Consider the following 20,194-nt stretch of genomic DNA (forward strand, 5'->3'; position numbering starts at 1 on the left):
GCATGTGTACGGTCTGGCCACACTACAAGGAAATGCAAAAAGGGGTCACAAGTGGAAAAAGTGGTGTGGTGGTGTTTTAAAATGACTAATAGTGTTCCCTCAAACATCAAGTGGTGTTGTCTTGGCTGGGGATATGTAAAATGCCATGGAGATTTTCTAGGAGCATATTGTATTACTGCTTTGGTTAGGAGCATGATTGATTTGCTGTTCTGTACAGAATGAAGTTTTAAGACAGGTTAGTGTGGAACTATGAATTGGAGGATTTCTCACATCTTCAATTCCACCATCTCCCAGCAGTTCCTACTGCATTAAGGGTGGTGTAGATTGTTAACCAGCAGTGCCTTGGAGTTGTAAAGTCAGTGAGCTGCTAGAAATTAGTTAAGGATGTCCTTATCTGGCAACTTTGGGTGAAGCCTTGTACAATGTGAGTCTTAGAAGAAAGAGAGGTGACTAAATTTAAAGTGAAACATTTTCTGAAAAGTGTTCTGTGAGTTAAAATTATTTATGGATAGAAGGAAGTAGAGTAGAACAGAAAATAACAGAGACGAAGCAAAATTCTGTATTACTTCTAGCATTTTGAATTATTCTACACTGCTATTTTCATATTGACATTAATATTTTTTGAAAAATCACTTCTCTCTGAAATATAGTCTGTGGTTGTAATCATTTCTAATGCAAGCTAGTTGGAAGGATGGAATTTTATTTACAAAAGTGGTTCTCTAGGCAACTTCAGGAGCATTTGTTGCTTAAAGCACACTATCTGGGCTGCAGGTTGGCCACAGTCTTGCTAGGCCTTGTCAGTACACGAGCAGATTTTGCAGTTTTGTGCATGTTGACATGAGGCCTATGTTCATAATTCCAGTCCCATTTTAAAGCTGAACTTAGATTTATGACTAAACATAGAAAAAAAATTGCTTTTTAGTTTTGTGTTAACACTTTTTTTTGGGTAGTCCTCAGAGCTGAAGTGCTTATCACAGATTTGGCACTGTTCCTCAGCGTAGACTCCTGGACAGTGTTTGTTGCATTATTTAGCATGGAAATTGAATATGTGGCTTTCCTTGTATCTGGAAAGTAGTACTTTAACACTCAGAGGCTGAACTTTTAATCAAATTCATTTGAATCCTGAACCAAAAAAAGCAGGTGGCTCATAGCAGATCAGAACGATTTATAGTGAGCAATCAACTTTAAGGGAGGAAGAAATAGTCAAAAATTGGGGAAAGGGAATAAGATGCTCTACGAATTGTGAGTTTTGAATAAACAGTTTCCTTGTCCAAAATAGGTACTAGAGGGTTGTTGTTGGTCCCTGCCAGGTTTTTGGCTAGTATTACAATGATTTTGAGAACCTTAATAAGAGCCTTAATGTTTCTTCATCTTAAATTGCTTATTCACAGGGTGGGACTGGATGGCCTTGGGCAAGTACATTCACCTCCTTAGACCTAGCTTTGCTTCTCTGTAAAATGAGGCAAGACTAGGAAGTACATTGCTGGTAGGCTCTGTTGACTAGCATCTAAGACCTTTTGAAACTTGAGTTTTGCTAATATGAGATACAGATAGAGAGGTATATATTATATATATATGTATATATTATATATAATTTCTGAGTTGTAATAAAGCTAGAAATTTTGGCATTAAAATTTATAGTAGTTTGAATTGAGTAGTAATTTGAAGAGGTGTTCCAGGGTCAAGAGACAAATCTTAAATTCCTATGCAAGGTAGCATCAGATCATTAAAATATGCTTATGTGGACTCCAAGATCAAATTGCACAATTGACCAAAATAAAATTTTAGAAGCCTTAATGAAGTGAGAGAACTTTTCAAAAGCTAAAGCAGCTTGTGAACCAGCATTTCACTGTTTCTGCTCAAACCTTTGAGCTAAGCATGGGTTTTTCCTGACTCGGAGTTTGTTTTGTTGTCAGCGTTAGTCTTTAAATTGTTTAGTAGTGAAAAGAGTAAGCAGTTGTCATTGGCTTTTCTGCCATCTTACTTATAATTCTATTGTAGTTACTATTAAACTGGAAAGGAAGCTGAGAGAAGCTATGTAATAAAAGAATGAGCCCACAGTATGAAGGGCTCTGATAAAGAGGATGGTCAGCTAAAGGCAGCAATAAAAGAAATGGGTTTAAAATTCAAAACACACACACACACACACACACACACACACACACACACACACACACGATTTTCCTGGTGGTGGTAGGAAAACTTAGAATGGATTATGTTGTGAAAGGTTGTTAAAAACTTGAAATTTAAAAACTTTAAGAAGCTTTAAAAATTCAGAATCTCTGCATTGGTAAGTATGGGGTGGGGATAGTGTCTACCAGATGTCCTCAGAGTCTCATTATTTACACTTGATGGTTCTAGAACATTTAATTGTGCTTATGTGTAAAAAAAAAATTGTCAACTGACTATAAACCCTTTCAGTGTAGCAAACAAAGCCTTAGTGTTTCAGAAGTGATTTAGAGTGTGGGAAGACAGGTTGTGAAATAAAGTGAGTCTTTTTTTAGGGAGTAGGATGCTTAACTTTGAGGGTATTGTTTAGATTTTTCATAAAGGAAATGACCTCATGGTGGTTGAATAAAGACTCCTTTGTCTTTCTGCTTTTTCACCTTGATATTTTGAAATTTTGACATATTTTTTCATAACTAATATTGAGCATTATTTTATTTTTAAAATAGAAGGGATTAAGAACTGGGACAAAAACTTTTATCTAGGCAAGTACGCTAACGTTTTCCTCCCTCAATATCACTTCCCCCATCCAGACTAATAGAGTTGTGAATGAGAGTTAATCTAATTAAAATCTTTTTTTCTTATTGTGTCTTTCAGCAAACGAGGATTCAGTGTCAGATCCTTTGGAACAGGAACTCATGTGAAACTTCCAGGACCAGCACCAGACAAGCCGAATGTTTATGATTTCAAAACAACATATGATCAGATGTACAATGATCTTCTTAGGAAAGACAAAGAACTGTATCCCAGTGGAATGCCCTTTTAAAAACCCCAATATGATCATCTTTGGAAGGTGTAATTCATTATTTAGCATATGGAATAAGCCTTAGCTTGGCCTTAAGTTTGTAGGGAGGTATTCTACATGAAAAGGGAGGAGGATTTACTACTCATTTTATACCTTGTTGCTGTTAAATAGTGCATGCGATCCAACACCCTCCCCCGCCTTTTTTTTTTTTAAGCAGAGTAATATATATTTAATTCTTAAAACTCCAAGTCATAACTTAATTATTTCTTGGTGCTTTGCTGGATTTTCCCAGTGTGGAATACAGTCCTGGAAATGGATGCACTGAGAATTATTGACATGAAAAAAATTAAAATTATGATTACTTTAGTAAAGCCTAAAGTTGAGGCATAATATTGAACAGAGAGTAGACTACCTAGGTGAAGAAGAAAATAGAAAAGCTTTTCACATTGCTCTTGTCTATATCATTGGCTGATATGTTGCTTGAGAGACAGCAGGACATAATGGATGAGGGTAGGTCTTGGAATCAGGAAGACCTTGGTTCACATCCTGCCTCTAACACATCCTGGATTTGTGACCATGGGCAAGTCACTTAACTTCTCATTGCCCCAGGCAAGTCTCTCCAACTAAGTTATAGATGAGTTTGTGGATGTGCTTTGTTGGCAGAGGTTTCCATGCTGGGAGCTGACCACACTGATGAAATCACAGGTCCATCCTACCCCTACCCCTACCCTTACTCCCTAACCCCATAGATAGTGTTTTTGCAGAGCTATGTATATATAATACACTGAGGAGGGCCAGATTTGGTATGTTAGAAGCAAACTATTGGTTAGAAATCCTTTTGTTGGAAATTTTCTGTCAATAGAAAAATTGGATTTGACCAAATCTAGTCCTTTTCAGTTCATCTGAAAGCCAAAAAGTGGGTTTTAAAAAGATTTTATGAGTATAGCATTAAGACTTAGCTGTCTTAAGATATTTGGCCTCTACAGAGTATTCACACATTTTGGCTCATCATAAAGTCATCTGTGTCCCATCTTTAACTATTTCCTCACTTTATTTATGAGCCATGTTTAAGAGATGGGTCGCAAACTTAGAGGGAAATGTAGCTAAAACTAGTACAAATATGCAGATCCAAAAATTGTCATTTTTTGACATCAGAGCTATTGCTTTTGGATGAATTAAAAATGTTTTCTACTTATATGTAGGTTACTTAGGTGGCTGAGAGTATGTCCCTGAAGGTCGTTCTAGCTAAAGTGTTAGATTGGAGCACCGCAAGATCCTGGGGTTTGTTGCATCGTGTCCTCTTCTGTCCTTTACCTACCCTACCCTTCCCTTATTTAATTTTGCTTGGTGTTTTGGGGTTTTTTTTTATTTTTTGCTTTATTATTTTTTTAAAGGTACACAAATAGCTCATTCACCAGTGCAATGTAAATAGATCTGATGTTGACAACATCCACATGGGTTACTCTCTGCATTATCTGGTGTTCCCATTATGCAGTGGCAAGAGGAAAATCAATCTTTGACATGGGGCTGTATAGCCATGTGGTGGTAACTCCTTTTTGAAACTTGGCATCTTGAGCATGGTCATCATTGAATGCACACACTCTGCACTACCCAGCATCCTTGGGGCAAGAGAGGCGTATCTACAAGTCATCATTTCCCCTGTAATTGAGAAGCAGCATTCTATTTGCCTTATTTCTTCATGTTAGCAACTGACTATAGTTGGCAAATTAGTTGTGAATAATACATATGCCCATTCTGGTCTTGCTGTGTCCCTTTATCATGATAGATGGCATTAACTATAAAACTTTATTTTATTTTGGGGGAAATGTTCTTCATAAACTCTGAGCTCTAGCCTCAGCTGCAGGTGTTAGTAGTTTATATTCTGGGGCAATAAGCTCATTTAATATTCCACCCTTTTACGAAATGGACACCAAATTTTTAAACTTGATGCCTCCTATCAGTGTTAGAAATGGGCAACAATCACAGCAATGTTTGACGCTACAAGTGTTTCTTCATTGTAAATCATGGTATTGTTCCAAATACATATATAAATTGACCCCTATCTTCCAGTTTTTAAACTTAATTTTAGAAGAAAAGTATTGCTATTCCTTATCAAACAAAAATACCTTGACTTAGTTTTGAATCAATACAATTTTTTAAAAGGCCAAAACTTAGCCTTAAATTTTAATAGTCACATTTGGGTGGGAAGAGTAGTAGTGGTGGCTATTTGCTGCTTTATGATGACCGAGTGGAGAATTCTCCAGTTCCAAGGTACCCTCTTATGCTGTCCCAAGGGGGGAAGTGCTTGGTGACCAGGAAGAAATGAGCACAGGGCTTTTCAAATTTGGGGATTCTGCTGGGAAGTGAGCTCCTTATAGGTTGGGACTTCCTGTGAATGAGGAGCTGAGGAACAAAGGTGTCCCAGAGGAGCAGGATAGAAACACACACACAAAGCAGGAAGTAAAGGTAGAATAAGTAGAGTCAAAGAAGGGCTGGTACTGACTAGCCATGTGACCACTGGCAAGTCCTTTCTATGGGGCAGAGCTTCCTCATCTATAAACAGGGAGAGGATTAGCTGTGTGACCACTGATAAGTCCTTTCTCCCTCTCTGGGCCTCAGTTTCCTCATCTGTCTAAAGAGGGAGGGGGAGGGAGTTTGGATTTTTTTCTCTAGGTCCCTTCCAGCTCTAAAGTTCTATCCTGTAAGTGGTAGGATGATGGGGATGGTTAGTCATCAAAGGACTGGAGCATTGCCACAACCTTGGCCTTTGTGGGAGCCTGCTCTCCACAGTAGGTGAAGAGATGGGTCACAATGGCTTCCTTATGTCCTAAGAGTACTGCTATCACTGTCTGGATCTTCTTTGTGCTCAGGAACGTGTCCTTTGATTCATTTTTCTTCGGAAGTGGGGTTTCTGTTCTCTTAGGTGGGGGCGGGGAGGGGTAGGAGGAAAAGGGCAAGACTGGGCTTAACAGATATACTATTTTTGGTATTTGGTGAGAGGTTTTTGACTAAACCGCTCTCAAGTACATCCTTTGACTTAGTCAAGCAAGTGACATCTCTTCGAAAAGAATTCATTCCAGCCCTTGGTGAGATGCTGCAGAGGTGGACATCAGTCTGAGGTGGCATGGGGGAAGCAGCCGAGGTAAACCAAAGCAAAAACCCAAGACCAGACACGGAGTAGGAATGGCGAGGTGTGTTACAACTCCATCTCCTGTCAATCGCTAAGAACGGGCAGCCAGGCCAAAGAGGCTTCCCAGATGTGGTCCTAACAGACTCACTGCACATGTGATTCACTGCCTGATCGGGACAGTGCTGCAACCCCTCCTCACCCTCCCCCTGTTTTAAAAATTTAGAGGGGAAGGAAAATTAAAGGGGCCAAGTAAGATGAGGTGTTTCAAGGTGGGTTTTTTTTTTTAACCAGGATATTATTATATATAACAGGACTAGTGGAAAAAAAGATCCAACCAAACATTCCCCTGAATGAAGCAGCAGGTGCCCAGTTACCTTCCTCAGAGGAAGCTGATAGAGCATCCAAAAACAAAGACAGTGCAGTATGTATAAATGTATAAAATTATGACCTGGCATTAGTGAAAAGAACTCCTTAGTTACCCTTTCAGATTTATCAGAAGAAACATCTCTTCCTTGGCTTATACTGTGATTTTACTTGACATAGATATAAGCAGAACTTAATCAATTTTGACACTAACTAGGCATTTAACTTAATTCCTGTTCTATTAGAAAAAACTGGCTTTGTCTTTATAGGGACAATTTAGATTTAAAGAATTGAGGCCTAATAGCTCCAAAATTAACAGTTTTTTTCTTCCTATTTTTAAATGATACCTTTGGTTTTTATATCATATTCATTTCCAAATAATGTCTATTTCCCTTAAGTATAGCATTTTCTAACTATATTAAATGATAGCTTTAGCTTTTATATTACCTTCATTTTCAAATATATCCCCCTTTAGTAAGTCACATTTTAGGATGGGAGGGTGGGTAGGATAAGGTGTTTTATTAGTTTTTTAATGTTAAATGACTTCATTGCTGAAGAAATAAGTTAACATTTATATAGTGCTTTGCAATATACACTAATTCGATTTACAATAAAACCTACAGAAGTAAATGGCATTTTCATTTTACAAATGAGAAAACAGGTTTAGAGAGGCTCAGGGCCCTGTCCCCACACAGTTCTTGGGATTGGAGGTTTAGAGCTTGAAAAGAGACCTTCAGAAGCTACAGAGTACTGCCTACTTCATTTTCCAGGTGAGGAAATTGAGGCACAGAGGTTAAATGACTTGCCCAGGAACACACAGTGTCTGCAGTTGTATTGGAACCCAGATCTAAAATGAGCCCCACCATACCAGGTGTCCTCTGTGGTACTAATTGTATACCACATCTTGTCACTGGAATGAGGCATTGGGTTGCAATTTAAAATTATTTTTCCCTACTGTGGAAACATTTCAGATTGGCTCTTAAGAACTGAAGGTGTTGAACCTCGTTGTCGCAAATTTAAAATGAGCTGAGCACTTGTCCAGAGGTGAGAGATGGCTCTACTTCTCAAGGGTCCCATAAAGACAGTTTCTTAATTGAATTAAGAAGTGGAAATGTTCATTTTTTAAAAATTAATAGAATGACTTAAATTCTTCTATTTTCTTTGTCCTTTTTTCCTTCTTGCCTCACCTTAGCTATTTCCTTAACTTGTGGAGTTGAGGTTCTTAACCAGATCCCTATGAGAACAAATACTCATTAATTTTTATAGGCCTTAGAGTTAAAATTTGCTGCTCCAGATGGTTTCATAATACTTTTTCACCATCCAAATAGATATAAAGAGCAACTGTAAATAACTTGCAACACTATCAGTTAATAGCCAATTTCAAATAAGTGGAAGGAAAAATAATTTAAAGCTGTAACCTAATTGACTCTTTAAATTAAGCCCTTGGCTGAAGCTTGGTTGAACTTTTATTTAAGGGAGTTTAGGGGAGAGGGTGACAGCATTCATCGGTACAAGGAGGGTGAGGGTGGATTATGCATGGGAGAACTGCCAAGTCCAGTAGCGACTGGTCATCCAGGGGATAGTTGGTGAAACATTTTTGAGCCAACACCTTTAAAGCTGAGCTGAGGGTAAGAGTTTACAGGCTTTCTCTGAGCCAGAAGCCGTCGTAACCTCTCTTCTTAAAGGGATTGACTAGAGGCAGTTGGGATTAAGTAGATGGGTGATTCTAGCTGTGCCCTGGAAATCCAGAGATGGGGGTTGGCATGCCATCTGTTTGAATTGACTGGGCAATCAAAGACAAGCCATTTCCTCTTGGCCTCTGGATCAGCTTCTCTAAAATGCAGCTAATAATGATAATCCTCATATTACCTGGGTTCCTGGATAGAAAATGCTTTGTAATCCATGAAGTCTTAATAATGAATTACTAATAAAAACAATGCTGTCATTTGCTAAGGATTGGGCCTGGACCTGTGATTTCCCTGGTATGTGGAACTCCTGCGGGCATGAGTTCCCCATACTGCCATTGCTGGTCTGGATCATCTCTGCAACTTAAAGCCTTAGAGAGCTGGCTAGAGCACTGAGATGTTAAGTGACTTGCCCAGGGTCACACAACCCATTTGGGTCAGATTCAGGTGTTGAACCCAGATCATCTTTGGCATGGAGGCCAGCTCTTTATCCCACTACTCCGCCTGCTTCTAGCAAGTGTGAACTTGGGAAACATTTGCATAGCACTTGTAACATTTTCAACTTAATTTCACATACATCTCATTTGAGCCTGAGCTCTGAGGTGGGCAGGAATTCTATTTACGGATGAAGAAAAAATATGAAGGATTAAAGGGCTTTCCTAGGGTCGGATGGTGAGTGTCAGAGCAGGGACTAGGAATCCTAGTCCAGTGCTCTTTTTTCCTTTATGTTATAGTAAACAGAATGATAATAGTGAGCAGAATAGGTAAGACTTGGCCATCTCATTGGTCGAGTTGGGGGGACGGGAAGAGATCATCATTAGGATGCAATAGCCCATGCTGAATTATTGAAAAGAAGACAGTTTCCTTTGTTAGGTTAGATGTTTATGGAAGCAGTGCCTGGGCTTCTAGACCAATAGTTTTAATCTCAAATAGCAGCTGGGCACTAAACCCAAGGGGCTGCTGGTTTTGACACCTCTTTTCTAAAATACACATTCTATTAAAATAGTTTTTTAGGTGCCCCCAGTATCCTTTTAAAAATAAAAAGTAGTGTTTTAGTAGCCATTTAAAACAAGTAACTAAAGAAACAAGAGTAGTTATTACAAAACATACAGCATTTTGAAATATATAAAACATTTGTATTTTGTTTTAAAGAAAAATTGTCCATAAGTTCCCAGATAATGTGATTTCTAATGAACTTCGAATTAGAGAAGCCAAATTCATTAGAAATTGAAGTGACCAAACAAGCTTTTAAAAACTGCATAAATATAATCTGTCATAAACCCACATGACTTGATAATTAAAGGCAAAGAATACAAGTTTGTAGTTAGCCCAGGATAGATGAGGTGTTAGTCCTTTGAATTTACTTTCCATGCCCAAAACTTTTATTTGTTGCTGTTTTTTAACAATGCTCCTTTCCCCTTGATTCTGCCCCGACTACCAAACCCTTTCATTTAACAAACTCAAGGATGATACACATTTTCTGACATTTTCTTCCAACTCCAGAGCCATGCACCTTGATAGGAGGGAGGCACTTCATTATCCCTTGTCTGACACCAACCATCTTCTGATTTCACTATTTAAGGGCCCATTGACATGGGTTGTTGGGCTTATTTCTGCTCACTACCGCAACAGACTTACCTTAGTCTGGAGTGGAGGAACAAAAGGACAAGATAAGAAATTATGTTCTTCAATGAAAGGAGGGGGAAGGCATATTTAAGGTTTAGATCCCAGGTTCCAAGCTGAATGCATAACACATTGCCTAGGTATAAACTTCGTAAGAACACTAGTGACACATTCTACAACTCTGGTCAGTAATTTGTTTAGTTATCTTAGGCTTTCATCTTCAGTCTGACCAAACTAGCAATTGAAGTCCATTTCCTATTCTGTAGAGATGGTTAGTGATCATGCTATCATTCTCATTGTTCATGATGGTGCTTGAAATGACTCGAGCTTCCTGAATCACATCACAACCCTTCTCTTATCCAAGCCACACTTCACCAACTCAACATTTCCTTAGAGGTTCTGTCTTCCATCCTTTTAGTCATACTCTACAATTTTTTAGTGTTTTAAAGCCATGGAGGTATTCTCCTGTTGCCAAGTTCCATAGTAATCCTTTGATCACGTATTTCTGCCTCACTTATTTCCCTGGTCTTTTTCACCATATCTTGAACCATCTAGCCTTTCCCCATCCATTATATGGTTATCTTCTATTTTGAGAAGGGAGTTAATCAGCTTTAGAAATGAACATGTTTTAAAATTAGACTCAGTAGTAAATGTATAGTAGATACTGTTTTCATACTATACTCTCAAGTGTTAGGGTTTTTGTTTTCAGCATTTAGAAAGTATAATTCTGGCTTTAATTTGCCAAAAACAAGTCCACATTATTTGGTTTAGTAGGTCTGCAAACCTCTGTCATTGTATTTGGTGATTGGTTGGGACTCAAACTAGTTGATTGTAGGGAGTAGTGTTAGCTAATTTACACAGACCTATCCCGGTGCTTTGGGGCATATTACTAATACCTTGAAGAAGAGACCAATCCTAATTACAGATAATAAAGGATCTTGTGAAAATTCATACAAATTAGCAAATTGACAATTCTGTAATTTTGCCAAATTGCAAATTCCTCTTGCAGCTCCCTTTGATGTCTTCTCTGAAAAACATCAGGTACATTTTGGTTGAGGCTGTTAATGGCCCTGTTGGATATGAAGGTGGATTGCATTCCTAGACACTGATAGGTTGGTGCTGGAGCTGACTCAGGCTTTTAGCATTTTTTTTTCCTTAAGTAGGACACCCAGCATCCCACTTTGAGCAATGAACAGACAAAAAATTCAAAGCTGCTGGTGCCCAGTTCTTTGTGACAAGCACTGAAGCACTCCCTTCTGGGGTGTTCTTTGGTCTTTGGTAACTCAGAGCCACTTTTACCAAGTTGTTAGATCCTTTCCTAGATTAATGCCTCTAGAGATTACCAAGATTAGAAAAGTGGCTAGTCCCATTTAACAGATAGAATAAATGTTGCCCCCCAGAAAAACCACTTTGGGGGGACCTCTATCATTTTAGCACCATTGGGCCAAAGGCAACCCTGCCTTGATAGTCTTGTTTTATTCTAGTGATAAACTACATCTATGTTGAAGATAAGAACCATGCCTCTTTGGTTCCATGTCAGTACATTGTCTTTTGCATCTCCGTCTATAATACCTGTCATGCAGTAAGTAAAAGACTGTAAACTTTCCTAGGCACTTTTAAAAATTTGTTTTGCACAGTGTCCCACATACCAACTCAATGAGCATACGTATCTTAAGTCAGTTCTTGGCAGTTTGCTCATGCAGCTGCTTAAACAAATGTGTGGATGAGCTAGCATGAGCACCTGTGCTATTGCTGTATTTAGTATGTGATTCCTTGGTCATCACAGCCTGAACAAAGGATTTCAGTGACATCTGTCTCAGAAATCTTTTGCAGCCATACTTCACATTGGGTTAAGTTGTAGCAATGTTTATGATCTTTGCAGCATATTTGCTATGGCTCAATTTTGTAACTCACCCCAGTAATAATAATGGCCCAGTATATCTGTGGCCTTATTAAGGTATGCGTCCTTGAGGCAGTGGGCTAAGCACCTTTCTTCCTTTTGAGTTGTCTTGAAACTTTTTGGATAACTGGTTGACCATGGCTGCCATCTGTGGATTTTCCCTTACTCCTATGATGGGACCAGCCTATCTCTTTTTCAGTCATACATTTTGTTGATGACATTTTTTAATCCCATTTTCTGTGTTCTTGTTTGCTTGTCATGTGTTAGTAGCCAGGTGAAAGCTCTCCTATGCCTTTTGGTTGTCCTCAGAGGGAGCTCTCATCAATTCATGACAATTGAAGAGTTTTGTGGTTAGTGATCCATAGACAGGCCCGGAGAAGTGAAGGGTTATGTTACTTGCCTTCTCTTATCCGGTATGGAGAACAACATTGGGACTCCTTTCTTGGCTAGGTCTGCACCTCTGGCTCAGGCCACCCACGGGGCACAGATCCTGCATTTGGCCAGGTGGGACAACTGCCTCCATTGGCTCAGGGAAGATGGTCCCTGCGTAAGTCTCCAAATTCTCACTTCTTAGGCTACATTTGCATATGAGAGAGCTAAGACTCCTTGCTACTTTGTGATTCATTTAGTTGTGTCTATTTTCAACACTGCTTTTCTCCCATGAGAGTTGCATTTAATAAGTATTAAAGTTGTGTGTTGCAAGAAGCTTCATCTTAGCAGTTTTTAATTTTTTTTTTCTCCCAAGTGACATATCACCTGATGGTACATTCTTGCCATTATTTGGATATATTGACGTTAATAGAAACGAGTGGTAAGAGTGAAACCATCTTTTTTTTTTTTTTTAGTCATAATAGTAAAGTCAGTACACGGTACTCTATATAAGGCTTTGATTTACACTGTCATTGTTTTATATACCCAATATACCTCTTGTTACACATTACATACTACATCTTACTGAGACATCAATAGCCTATTGGCTTTTCTATTCTGGGGCCTCTGACATCAGTATTCACAGGTTTCTACTGAACTTTTTCAATTGTGGTACCTTGCTTTATGCAACACAGATCAAACCCCCTTGCAACAAATGACATCTTTGCAATGAAAATGGGTTGTGTCTGTATGTGTAGGTATACAGAACACTAAATGTGTATACATATACAACCCCTACCCCCAGCTGACAGCTTATTTATTTCTGGCAATATTCAATACCAGATGTTTGCATGTGGGGGGTGGGGGGTGTGGCAACATTGAACAATCCCTTGCTGTTACTATCCTTTCCATCCCTTAGAACAATCAACAAACAGTTGTATTTTTTAAAAAAAGAAAATGACAGTTCCCAGTTCATTGGGTTATTTTGTTTTTCTTGGTTGAACATACTCTTTTTAAAAAGAACTGCCACCTATGTTGTTACAAAGCAAATGCCCAAGCCAAAAGCATATTTTTCAGATAACTCCTGACCTACTAAGTGCCTAATAAATGACTTATTTAAAAACAGTTTAGGTTTGGGAAGTTGAAACAATGTGCTTTTTTAAAGAATTTCAGCAGCCAAAGTCTTGCACTTAATTGGGACCATCTAGCATCCAAAGCTCAGTTCCATTCCCACAGCCAGACTAGATAAGAAAACGAGCTTTATTCTGTTAGTTTGTATGTATGACCTTTTCTATCTAATACAATAGCTGTCTGGGTGCTGATCTGTTTTAGAACTACCGAGATGTCACTCCTTTTCAGAATTATTGGAGTAAAATGACTGCCTAGGGAAGTTTATAATCATGCTTCACTTAATTTCTTAATAGAATAATGGCACAACAGGTATTCTAGGTGGAGATGTAAAAATGTGTTGCAGGGAATGAGAAATGGATTGTTAAATGAAACGTAAGTCTAGCTGCTGAGAAGAGACTCCAAAATAAATCCAACTCCTTTATATATAGGAGCTACTCAAAAATTTCAGATTCTTACTCAAGAACCAACCGACTTATTTTCCTCACAGTATAGATAAATGAATCTCTTGTTAGCCTAGTAAAGTTGTTAAAAAGTGCTTTCTATTAAAAACATCTAGAGTCAAACCTCATTTATATTGTAATGGCTAGTCTTTGAAAATTCATGCTTTAGCTTCTTAAAAATCAATGAAGAGGCCTTGGGTACAGTAAAGCAATTTTACTAGTCTGACAAATGGTCCTCAATAATTTGTAGTCTCTCTATACACTTAAATATATTTAAAGCATGAATGGTTCGGGAGTGGGAGTGTGTGTGTATTTGCTGCATGACTTAGTGGAAGGAGCCCTGGATTTCTTGTCAGAGAACTTGAATTCCCATCTAGGCTTCAGTGACCTCTTTACCCAGGGGCAATTAACTAACAGTCTCTAAGCCTTCAGGTTTCCTTTTGAGGAAGTGAGGGGTTGAATTAGATATTCTACTTAGGGGAGTTTCCTTCTAGTTCTAAATCTTATTTATCCTATTTTAGGTACGTTCTGGGCCACACACTTGGCAATATTTTAACTTGTATACAAGCTGCATATGTAGAGATTTAAGGCTTTTTTTTTTAGTCAAGTAAACTTAGAGGAAGTAATGGTGCTGAATCCTTGTATCAGATAAAAAGATTACATCTCTTCTCCCCAGTTGATACTAGAGAGTTTAGAGAGGACTATTTCCTTTAAAATTGATACTGCTTCTGTCTTGCATAGAAACTTAAAAGGTATTCAGAAATCCGTTATAAGAATTGAACTTCTGGTTTGAGAATCTTCGTATTGTGCCTGTGTATATACATAAGTATTTCAATACAGCCCCAAGTACTACAGTTAACTTAGTCTTTAGCTATTGTAGCTCACAAATTATTACCTGTTATTATGAAACTAAAATTTCTTGAATTCACATACTTAACTAGAATATAATAGGCTGCACAGTTCTGGCTTCTGTGTAGTGAATAATATCAAAATTGGATGTCAAAAGCCATAGTTACTGAGGCTGTTAGGTATTAGCTTTGTTCCCTGATCACAAGTTTCACTTTCAGCCCTAACCAGTAGGTTCCCAAATGTGTCACAAGGATGAACAGGTGAGGGCATGAATGGTTAACATGAATGTAGTTCAACACTTGGGAAAACAGGAGCCATAGGCCCTGCTGCTTCTGGTGTGGGGTATCTTGGACACATCAGCACCGTAGTGCGGGAGATGTCCTTTAAAGGTTGTATTGCACAGCCTCCTGCCACTAAGCAGACTCCCCTGGCATGATGATCTCTACGGTTGTCTTTTTATTATTATTCACTTGAAAAATGAAAATTATTTATATAGCACTTTAAGGTTTGCAAAGCACTTTTATAGTTTTGAATTTATATAATGCTTTAAGGCTTACAACAGACTTTAGGAATACTTGGGCTTCAAAGCAAGCCTGGGTGGTAGGTAGCCTTATACCCATTTTACAGAAGACAAAACTAGGATGAATCTAGGTTAAATGACTCATGCAGGGTCACAACTGTCTTCCTGACTCCAGATGCAGTGCTTTGTCCACTGGGGCCCTTTTTTTGTTTGTTTTGGTGGGTTTGGGTTCTGTTAGTTGGTTCTTGATCTGGCACTATTTGTCCTTTGCAGGAAACACTTTGGGGATTGTATTTATACTCCCTTTTCATAGTTGATTTGTACTTTAGAACAGCCGTTGTACCTGTGGTAATAGTACATTTCCTTTCTTAAGCTCAGATCTAGACCTGAGAGTGGTTATACTGTAGTCCACTCACTTTACAAATGATAAAACCCCAAGCCAACAGGGGTTGAATGACTTGGGCAAGGTCAGACCCGTGGTAACTGTTGGGATCTGGATTTGAACCTGGATCCTCTGGCTCCAGGGGGATTTTTTTCCTGCCCTACTCCCCTGCATTCTTTCCTTGAGCTTGAGTGCTTTCACCTTAGCCATGGTGCCACGTAGTTAGCACCTGAGGCTTCTGTGGCATCAGCAATCACTGTTTCTAAGGGTTGGCCTACTGTTTCAGGATAAGCAATCTTAGCATATTTTAAAGTAATTATGGTGCTCTTAGGAGCTGGAAGATTCTGCTCTGTTCTTATAAGGTCACAAGCAACAAATTTACTGAGAGCATATAGACATGATGATTTCTTAAGTCAACATAGGGTCACTGCCTATAGCAGTTAGAGCAATTAAGGCAAATTTTGATTGGCTTTGTCCAAGCTGTGTGCTGCTTTTATGTTTAATGAGTTAACTGACATGAATAAGATAGCCCAATTTTATGCTACTATTTGATCTCTTACAGAATTATCAGGAATTATATTTTTGGAAGCCTGGGCAATATTTCCTTAAAGCCTGTGCCATATACTGCTGAGCCACTATGATGTGTAAGGGTGGTCTTGTAATAATCCATCATTTGGTAGCCTAAAGACACGTAATTGCTGATCAGATTAATCTCATTGAAGTAAAGCAAATCTTAATAATGTGCTGTATTATCTTGATATACCTTAAGCACCCCAGGAAGTTTGAAAGAGATCTAATCTGAGTATATGTGACATTTTGTGTTTATTTTGTTAAAATACTCAAGTCACTTTCTTTATGACAGGGCAGTTTTGTTCATAGAGCTCTCTTAAAGAATCCTTATAGCGGGAGTAGAATTCCAGTCCTTGGCTATCTGAAGCTGTGAGTCCTCATCAAAGAAAGAGGAAGGGTTGTGTTTGTGAATCATCAGGCGGGCATAAAATAAGACCTTACAACACTCAGTATGTAGTGATTTTTAAGCCATTACAATTGTTTTTGTAACATTTTCAAATGAAAATAGATTAACTCCTCGGGTCCAGATCCCCAGAAGTATCTGAGTCTTTCATTTCATCAAGCTCTCCTGGAATGATGTTTAAGGAGGATCTGCTCTTCACATGATAGTGCCCATTTCAGACTACTTTAGATCAGTGCCATACAGGGACTCAAGTACACCTTATTATTGAAGCTCTAATGATGACCCTGTCTCATTTTAAAAGACAGTGGAAATGCTCCAGTTAAACCCAGGGCATCATCAGGGGGGAGAACAATTTGGTGCTTTGAAGAAATAAAATCCTGTCATTTAAACTGCAGGGGCCACATGTGGCTGCCTAGGTTCTTGGGTGGGGCCTTTTGACTGAGTCCAAGTTTTAGAAAACAAATCCTTTTGTTAAGGGAATTTGTTCTGTGAAGTTTGGATTCAGTCAAAGGGCTGAACTTGAGAACCTGGAGGCTGCAGATTCCCCTTGCCTGATTAGCAAGACTTCTAAAATGAAAGTTTGGTGACATTTTATGTTTGTAGTAAACATTATTAATAGTTCCTAGCCAGTTCCAACTATATAGGCTGCAGGAAGAAAATAAAGTAGGAACCATAAGATTTTAAATTCCATATGAAATAGATGAATGTAGTCTGGTCACTATACTGAGGAAGAGGAGCAGTACTTAGGCCACCAGGATGTCTCTGGGAGCATGTGTGATCTTTGGGGCCTGTGCTGCAATAGCTAGTTGAAAGCCAACCCTTATAGTTTTAGACTGGCTTAGCCATCAGTGTTACCCTGTATTGATACTATCATTATTCAAGATTCTTCCCTTATGTAAGAATTAGACATTTAAGAAAAAAATTTTTTTTAACTTTAGAATACCCAATAAGGAAACCCTATGTAGTGGAGGAATGTGTTGGGGAAGGGACTAGACAGGCCAAGCCAAGTTTCAGTTGAACTCAGAGCGGTACCAAACCAATTTAACCCTCTCTCCAGCACTCCTGGAGGTTTCTTGTGTTTCCATCTGAGATATCAGATGGAGAAAACTTCTGGAGCCTAGACTGGGGTAGCCTGGCTAACTCCTGGTTTGAGTGCTCTTGGCTAGGTGTGTGTCTAGGCCTGTTTTCCTGGCAGGGTTGAGTGATTTCACTTCTCAGCAGTTTGGGTGCCCAGTTTCAAAGGGCTTTTGTACACATGCATCAGCTGGGAAGTGTTCTTATAAAAGACTTGACAAATAAAAAAGGCCACTGGTAACTCTGTGTGGGTTAATCTCTTTTCCCCCACTTCTGGAAGCTCAGCCTTTAGCCACCATTGGGGACATGTCTCATTTGCCTAACACAAACTCTGCTTACTTTTACCTCAGAACTGACATTCTAGGTTCCATTCATCATTTCTTCAGTTGCCTTTGCTTTTGTCTAATTTCAACTGATGATGTTTTCTGCATTATTAGGGAACATGAGCTTTTTATTACTCTTTTCTCTCTAACAGTTGTTTTGTAACCCAGAGTACACAGGAAATACATTGGGCTGCCTTCAGTTGAGATGGGATCAGTCAAAGCTCAGGGCAGTTTTGTTGCTGCTCTGGGAGGAAGGATAGGGAGGTGAGAGATGGGCCCAGCCTGGAGCGTGTGCAGACAGTTGGCTATTTTGGACAGTCCAACCTGTCCAAGCCCTGGGACAGAGGGGCAGGAGCTGCATGGGATTGCCTGAGGCTTTGTGAGTGTGTTTCTGCCTGATCCTAGATGGGGATGGGGAGAGGAAGGGGTGTGCCTTTACTAGTATCTTTTTAGCAGGAGAGAGGCAATGTTTTTTTTTTTTTTTTGTATTCAAGAGTCAACACTGAGTGATGAGTCCACATAAGTACAGTTCTTTTGGGTGGTAGATAATGTGTCACTGCACTGAGTTGCATCTATAACTTGGAGGCATGGGGATGACTTGACTTGCCAGATGGAAGGGGTCGGCAGGCCACAAAACATCATGGGGCTTTCCTTTCTGGACTCCCTGTCTTGGTCTGGGTGGTAGTCCAGTCCTGAGCACTTTGTCCTTAGCCTCTCTCTGGACTCAAAACATCTTCATGTAGCTGTAAACATCCTTGTTTACTGATGACCCTGCTTTACTCTGCAATAGAATTTTGCTTTATTTCATACATAAAATAGAATTGCAGCATTGATAGGATCTGTGGGTGTTTTTGTACACTGCCTTTTAAGTCCTTTGGCACATTCCTGTGCCGTATCCCTTTCCACATCTTCCTTAGCACGGATTCCTTAGATGATCTGTCTTTGGCCAGCACAATTACCCCAGGACTTTCTCTTCCATAGGGACAGGGCCATTGTTATACCAGCACAAAGACCCTAATCCTTGAGCCTTGTTTATTCAAAATGTCTTCATTGGCCTCTGCAATGTTCCCAAGCCCCTTTGATTTTTTGAAAATTCTCTATTACTGGCTAGTCTTCAAAGTATCAAGATGAATGGCTGCTACCTGCAAAACTTTTTCTTTTTTTCTTTTTTTGTGAGGGGTGGGGGTGAATCAGCTATTTGACTGTTTTCATCCCTGTCTCCATGGACTGCCCTAAATTCACTGAAGGGACAGACTCTGAGGATGAGTTTGAGGTACCTGTTTTTGGCATGGAAAATGTGTTTTGTATCCAGCTGAAACTTGGAAATCAAAGCAAGATCGGCTAATCAAAAGCACACCACCATTGCTTTGGGGCTGTGATTTTTGTAGAGTGTGTTTGCCACAAATGATCAGTTTTTTAGTTTTCTTTCTCCCTAGAAAGTGCCCCCTAAAGGAGTTTTATGCATAAGAATTGTACTCTCACTTTCACTTTGAGGAAAGTCATGCCCAACGGTTTGCACCCTGCAGGCCTCAAGAAGTGAGCTTTGTGTGGGCACCCCCTGGGGCCAACCTCAATAGCTGTGGTATAGGGTGAAGAGTACTGACTGCATCTGGAGGCAGAAGTCTTGTGTTAAAATCTTTCTTCTATCATTCCCCGAATGACTTCAAGCAAGTCATTTAATTTCTTTAGCCTCAGTTTCTTAAGTGAAATGAGCAGTAAGATTGGACTAGAACCCCTTAAGGGTCCCTTCCCAGTTACAAATCTATAGCTCTTTATTGTCCAATCAGAAGTAAGTGTTCCTTTAATCAAATTTTGACATACAGATACATTCAACAAACATTAGACATCCACTGTGTAGAAATGATTATGTGCCAAGCCCTGTTCTTAGGGTCAAGCCATCTTTAGATGATTCATAGCCCATAGTCTCATGTGCTTATAGCCCAGTTAGGGGGATAAGACACTAATGCTGTGTTATGAGGTCACATGTAAGTGCATTAAAGAGATACAACACAAAGGCCTTGGTGAAGTAGCAGGTGAGAGTTAGCTGGAAGGATTGGATGTGGGGAGTTAGGTATAGGAAAGATGGAGGTGGCAGCCCTTGGGTTGGGCTTCCTAGGCTGCTTGGGGATTGTGGCAAAGGGGTGGAAGAAAGGCTGTCCTTGGCAAAGATGGAAGGGGGACGACTCTTCATTTTGGGATGGGTTGGGGCAGGGAAGGCTCCAAAAGTCTGTTATATTCTAGGAAGCTTTGAATGCTAAGCAGAGGAATTGGAATTTTGCTTGGTAATAGCCACTAATTTTAAAGCAGAGGAATGATGACCAAATCCATGTATAGTAAGTCTTTTAAGTGGCTGGGTTAAATTATGGCAAGCAATTGAACCAAAAAATCTCCTTTTTACTACAGTTGCACAGAATAAGAAGCAGAGCATGCACCAAAAATGGATGGTTTTAGTCTGGGAGGG

General features: G+C 39.3%; 1 protein-coding gene across 1 annotated transcript in view; it reads left to right on the plus strand.

Annotated features, from left to right (window-relative positions):
- The window catches only part of SSU72 (SSU72 homolog, RNA polymerase II CTD phosphatase), a 45,068-nt gene that overhangs the window by 12,354 nt on the left and 12,520 nt on the right, over positions 1-20,194 (plus strand). The window contains exon 2 of the mRNA XM_036743183.1: positions 2,824-2,967. Coding sequence (XP_036599078.1) covers positions 2,824-2,967 — 144 coding nt within the window. The remainder of the gene's footprint in view (positions 1-2,823; positions 2,968-20,194) is intronic.

Source organism: Trichosurus vulpecula, chromosome 2 (genome assembly GCF_011100635.1).
Source record: "Trichosurus vulpecula isolate mTriVul1 chromosome 2, mTriVul1.pri, whole genome shotgun sequence".
In the NCBI taxonomy this organism is placed as follows: Eukaryota; Metazoa; Chordata; class Mammalia; order Diprotodontia; family Phalangeridae; genus Trichosurus; species Trichosurus vulpecula.